At 48.0% G+C, this 6,555-nt stretch overlaps 1 protein-coding gene across 1 annotated transcript; it reads right to left on the bottom strand.

Moving 5' to 3' along the window:
• Positions 1–1,481: 1,481 nt before the first annotated feature.
• On the bottom strand, positions 1,482–4,073 carry LOC123098490 (leucine-rich repeat extensin-like protein 5). The gene is made up of 4 exons (XM_044520490.1): positions 3,862–4,073; positions 3,630–3,763; positions 1,919–3,417; positions 1,482–1,827 (listed from the first exon to the last, which is right to left on the bottom strand). The coding sequence occupies exon 3, from the start codon at positions 3,380–3,382 to the stop codon at positions 2,804–2,806; it is 579 nt and encodes a 192-aa protein (XP_044376425.1). The 5' UTR covers positions 3,383–3,417; positions 3,630–3,763; positions 3,862–4,073; the 3' UTR covers positions 1,482–1,827; positions 1,919–2,803.
• Between the last annotated feature and the right edge of the window lie 2,482 nt (positions 4,074–6,555).

The following is a 6,555-nucleotide window of genomic DNA, read 5'->3' as shown; positions in this document are numbered from 1 at the left end:
TAAAATATAGTTTCATTGGGTAGGAACATATTACACCACACATAGAATTGCCAGGTGTTATTTAGACATAAGTCAGTCCCCAACACAACTCCAACTGTCCTCCAGGCAACACGCGCCACAGGACACGTAAAGAACAGATGGGACGCAGTTTCAATATTGTTACAGAAGGAACACACAGGGTTCCCCGGCCATTTTTTCCTCCTCATCACCGCTCTAGTGAGCACCACGTCTTGGGCCATCTACCACAATAAGATCTGTATCTTAAGAGGTAGTTTCGCCTCCCAGATCCATCTATAGGTGCTTCCATGAAGAGGTTTTTCCAGCCAATTATACATAGATTTAGTGAAGTACTTAGCATTCTTACTCAAACCCCAAAACACTACATCTTCCTTAGCTGTAGTATTAAGCCCCAAGATGTACTGTCGTACCCTATCCCACTGTTCTCTAAGATTAGGGCATAAACGCCTTCTAAAAAAGGTCGAAGTCTCTACTCTGTTAAAGTTTTGGACCGTACAATCCTGATCTATACAGATTTCAAACAGCCGAGGGAACCTCGAATTGAGGGGGGGCAGCCCCTCAGTCTTTCCACACCCTGCTCAGGTTGCCGCATCCTAGTTTAATCTTTCTCCCCATCATGTACAACTCCCTGACTTTCAGAAGAGATTTCCAGTATGGGAAGTCAGATTGTCTAGGTTGCACAGTTGCCACCGACTTGTTTTGTAAATATCTGGCTCTCACCAAGTTTTGCCAAACCCCAGTTTGGGTTTCTAATTTCCACCACCATTTCACCATCAGGCTGATGTTTTGTTTCCTGAGGTCTTTGACACCCAGACCCCCTACACCCTCTTCCATTTGACCAGATAATATCTATTCTTCTTATTGCACCCGTGCCAGAAAAATTTACGACCGTGCTTGTCCAGCCTTTCTATGAAAGTTTTACTCATAAGCCACATGGACATATGATATAAAGATAGCTGACGGTGCTTGTCCAGCCTTTCTATGAAAGTTTTACTCATAAGCCACATGGACATATGATATAAAGATAGACATATGATATAAAGATAGCTGCGACAGTACCAAGGTACCGAGGTAAGCAAAGTAAGCCTGCCCCCTGGATGCAGCATTACCAATCCAGGACCCGAAACACTTAGGGTATTTATCTACAATAAATTCCCACACTGAATCCAAAACCAGCTGACTAATAGAATGCTTAAAACAGGTCAAATCACACGCAGAACTTAACTCAGGTCACAGAGTCCCGTTTATCCATCACCAAAAATAAACATTTCAGAGATCTGAATTCAGTCCTGTGCAACATGAGATGCCACAGCTCCATTTACTCATTTGCTACCATAAGCATATTACCTCCAGTTGACCGGCAAGAACTGTAGTCGCACAAGCATCACACCAGGCGAGTACATTAAAAACAGGTCAAATCACACGCAGAACTTAACTCGGGTCAAAGCTGAGACACAACAAAGTTAACAACCAACTAGATTATAAAACATACTGATCTTCACAAATGGTCGACAACACGACGTTCACCAGAGAATTTAACACCGACATAAAGGTCTTGCATTTATGCGCTCAAACAAGCAAAGCTAACAAAGAAAGCAGCAACATCTGCTTAGAAGGTGGAACACCACTAGGTCCAAATGTTTAAACAGTACCAGAAACAGCTAGCCAAGCAGGCATTACATAACAGGAAACAGTCTAGCATAAACTGCGCTGCTCTTTAACTAAAAAGGAAACAAGCAACTAGATTTATTGCAAACTCGGCTGAGCACCCCAGGTATGTGCGCCATGAAGTGCACTGGAGAAGCCAACCTGCAGCACCACAGCACAGGGATCACTTTAGTATTAGCCACAGAAATCAACAGATGTAACAAGATTAAACTAGCAGCACACATATAATTACCGTATTATGGTTTGTCCGCTCGCAGGTCTCTGAAATGGTATCTCGCATCCTTTATCAAACATGCCAACGGAACTCGAATCCTCCACATGTTCCATGAACATGAACAAGGACCAGGAACTACACAGGGTGCCACTGGATAGAACTTTAGATTATATGCATGGAATGAAGATTGGATGGCAGGGGAGGGGATCTGACATGCTACATGTGCAACAAACTAAGGTGGGAGGGGAGGTGCGCGGATAAAAGTTAGTTGACAGATGAGGGAGAAAGGGCATCGAAGGGGGCTTCTTGAACCTCCACTGGCCTCTTCATTCCAAAAAATACAGAAGAGCCAGTGAGGAGAGATCCTTGTGTTCTTTGCAGAGCACTAGGGAAGTCGGTGTGATTAGAGGAGTGTCAAGATGGCGAGGCAGAATGTATGTATCAGAAGAATATAATATGCAGATATCCTACAGAATATAAGATGGGAACAGATGCTGGAGCGTAAACTCTAGTTATCTAACAGTAGAACAGAACTTATTACCCTACCCCTGCCTGATGTAGTTTCCTACTAGCTAGGATCATGCAGACTACCAACCACTAATGGATCACTGACCATGGATGGAAATGAAGATCTAACACCTAAAGAAAGTTGGAACCCTATAGGTGACCACAAGCTACAAGGTGACTCTGAAACTGCTGTGCTCTCATCCACCGCAACAGTCTCCACCACCACCACATCCTTCACGGCAGCTTCCCGCGAGTCATGATGTGCTTGCTAACACACCTAACAGCACTCCTGTTGATGCAGAATCTAGGTGGAAAGCTGCTATTCTAAGTTACTTTATACAAAGTACCGAAGGTTAGTTGCTGATGACCTATGTACACGGTGATGCCCCCCATCATTCAGTCCTCGGTGATTTCCAAATTAAGGATCCTCCTCAGATTCTCTGTGGCAATGGCAGTATCATTGTCACCAAAGAAGCCAAATCCTGAGCCAGCAGTGGGTGTCGAAGGTGCAGACTTGGCATGCACAAGCACCTCCACATGCTCTAGCCTATCAGCAGGTGGCAACTCAAGTGAGACACTGCGCTTCTGGTGGAGCGAGAACTTGGGAATCGGCAGCGAGCTGGGTGGCGGCGAGTTGGAGTATGCCGGGCCAGCCCAAAGCTCAGGACGGGAAGGAGGAGATCCTGATGGAGTTATAGGGATCGCCCGGCTGCGCTTTTTGCCATTGTGCAGCTGCTGCTTGGGCGTCTTGGGCTCCGGGGAGTAGGTCCGAGCCCGGGGGGCAGGCGGGGGTGGGGGTGGGGGCGGGGACGGCAGGATGCCGATGCTGATACTGGAGTGGAAGGCACGGCAGTTGAATGCGTGGTAGCCACGCATGGGCTGAGGCGATGAGGTGTGCGGGGATGGCTTCCTCCGGCGACCAGAGTGGTGGTGGTGGTGGTGGCTGCGATGCTGTGAGATGACCAGAGTCTCCATGGCGCCCAGTCGTAAGTTGCAGATCGAACCAAGCCCTGGTGCCAGGCAAATGAAACGCGCATCAGAACATCTGAACATGCCATTTTGATCACAACACTAGCGGCACTGGAAACTTAACAAAAACATCGACTTTGATGGAAACAATCATACGCGAAACTACGCTTTCACTGTGCAAAATTGCAAACCACACCATACAGACGAGATATTAGCAGAATCGTGGATCTACAGAAGACGGATAGACGGATACCTTCCGGATCTACACCCGATGAACAGATCGAAACCCACAGGAGCGCAAAGGGGTTCGCCCCTCCCTCTCAGATCGACTCCGCGCTTCTCTCCTCCGTCCCTAACCGCTTCTGCGACGCGAGCGCACGCACGTTCCTGCATCCACGAACCCCACCGCCATCGATCAAACAAAACCGCACGGCGAAAACCGTCGCGAACAACTCACGAGCACGGAGCGGCATTCCGCGACTCACCGATCAGACGAGCCACCGGCCGGCGGCGAGAGGGTCGAGGGGGATCGGCGGATGGAACCTCGCGAGGCGGCCTGGCGGACGGATCTGGCTGCCGCTGCGGCTGCTGGTGGAGGCGAGGCGAGATCTGTGCGCCTCGCGAGAGGGGAGGGAGGGGGGCGATTAGGTGGGTGGGTGGGAGCGGAGGGGGTGGGGTGGGGGTGGAGTGGGGTGTGGAAGGGGAGGCAGCAACTGCTCTATGATGAGCTACGCCACGCCGGACTTGAAAGTCGGAACGGACGGCGCAAAGCCGGATTTGATAGCGGACGCCTCGGTTCCGAGGACGAGGAGCCCGTGCGCTGCTCCGCCCCGTGAATTGATAGCTCTTCGACGTGTACTGGGGGCTTGGGGTGGGGGGGCTCCCGGCCGTTGGATCTTGGGTCTGTGTGGATGGACGGTGTTGCGGGCGACGCGTGGTGGGGGTCGTGGCCGGTGTGACTAAAAAGATTATTTTACATATATATTTTGGATTAAGATTGGGATTTGCGCGGATAGAAAAAACTTAAACACGAGGTGAATCGACAACGACAGGCTAGCCAAATTAGCTTTCTTTTCCCGAAAAGAAACAGATCTATTATAAAAGTTCACCGGGAGTACAAAAGCATTTCAAACATACTAAAAACTACAACGAAATTTTGAGACCACCGAACGACCATTACAGTCGTCAAAACGAACCGCCAACGCGCCGATGTTGCCGTTCCTCTACCAAAGCTGGCTTGACCTTGTCGATAACAGCCAAAAGTCTCCACGCACGTGCCCCTAAGGACCAGCGCCCTGGAGTAGCAGTCGCCACCTTTGAACGCTTACATAGATCTGCACCTGGCATCAAATCTCGCCACATGACGAGAAACCCTAATCTCACCACTGCGAAAAGACGGCAGGAATCTCCGTCGACTATGATCGAACAGACGAACTCGAGTAGCATCGGAGCCCGGATGACAAACTCGAAGAAGAAGCACCGTCATCCGCCAAGCACCGCACCTGTAAGAACTAACCAAGTGAAGGCATCGGGATTCCCTTCCCGCCTCCTACAGCCGGAGCGGCAGGCAGAGGGGAGGCGAATCCACGGGCTCATCGGTGGAGTTTGGAGGAGAGAGTTTGCCCCTAGCCGCCTACTGTTAGGGGAGGAAAACGAGAGCCATTTCACTATAACTACTGTATGCTACATTCATCTTTAAAACTTTGCAGGGGCCGGGGGGGATTCGCCACCTAGCAACGACTAGAACCACTAGAGCGAGTCCAAGACGCGTCACCGTTGTCACCTCTCCCTCGTCGGAGTTGGCTAAACCTTGTTGTAGCAGATAATAGAAAATTCGTTATGCTAAGGACTCACAGTACCAACGCACCAGAACAACAACTATTCGTCGATAAAGAAGAGCGTAAATCGAAAGGTTTCAACATGTAGAGACACTAACACAAATGAATGAAGACCAAATCCAAGCAGACCCACTGAAGACAAACGTTGATCGACTCACGCGAGATCTGCTCGAGACACATCTCCACACCCTCTAACAACACTAGATGCATCATCGGAATGGGGCTAGGTGGGAAGAACCTTATTATATCTTCAAGAAGCTGTCATCGCCTCGTCTTCTTAAGCATGACATAAACCCTAACAAACTCAATAAAACACATAAATAGAGTAGGAGCCCTCCCGCCGGCATCCACCACTCCTTCGTGCCCCTAAGGCCACGTGAGACGATGTAGGCCGACAACGGTGCCGACAGAAAGGCAGGAATCCCTAGTCGCATGTGTGCCACGCGAGATGAAGGGATGCAGAGCGTGCACATGTGTGGCTACGTTCATCTTTAATGTAACTAAAAGGCCTCAATTGTTATGAGATTGGAGATAATATGTTCTTATTATCTACCACAATTTTTTTATAGAACTAGTAAATGCGCACGTGCAACGCACGTTAATATTTAGGCAATATATTAATTGCAAGAGGATATTAGGTATGCTATTATTTATGTGTTAATTATATGATTAGTGCAATATTTGATATGATATTAATTGCACGCTAAACACGTTGAACGCTCGCCATTGGAGCAATCTAGGTCCTTGAATTGACTTAGTTTGATAGTCAGGATTAGTTGGATCTGCCCCTTTAGGTCTTTTTATATTGATATAGATATAGATATAGATATGTGAAGTATGGGGAACATCTATGATATGTGAAATGGTGCTCGTTATGCAATTTGTAAAGACATCACTTTTATGAATAGTCAATATGTGTCATTTTGTGCATGATTTAAAATATTAGTACAAAGTTCCAGAATTTAAATCTTGAGCTAGCCGGTTGTTTGTACGTGTCGTCAAATCACCAACTAGGGGTGCGTGGGAGTGAAATTAAAATTATGGTTGGATTGTTTGTATGTTATGTTAGATGTACACGTAAGGATATATATACAATATGTGTAGTGTTGTCGCGAACCGAGGCATTGCCCGGATGGTGAGGACGAGTTGGTGCATCCTCGCCCGCCCCAGGATCGAGCCTTGGTGCTCGCAACCCTGGGTTGACACGCACAACATTATAAAATACGGCACGATTGACACGCCCTTATAATTTGAGGCACGATTGTCACACGTCCACGCCATTTTTACTTGCGGCCGAATAAAGTTTAGACACAATTACATTTGACGGAAAATTACTCTATT

Source organism: Triticum aestivum, chromosome 4D (assembly GCF_018294505.1).
Source record: "Triticum aestivum cultivar Chinese Spring chromosome 4D, IWGSC CS RefSeq v2.1, whole genome shotgun sequence".
In the NCBI taxonomy this organism is placed as follows: Eukaryota; Viridiplantae; Streptophyta; class Magnoliopsida; order Poales; family Poaceae; genus Triticum; species Triticum aestivum.
This window is presented reverse-complemented; position numbering and strand designations above follow the sequence as displayed.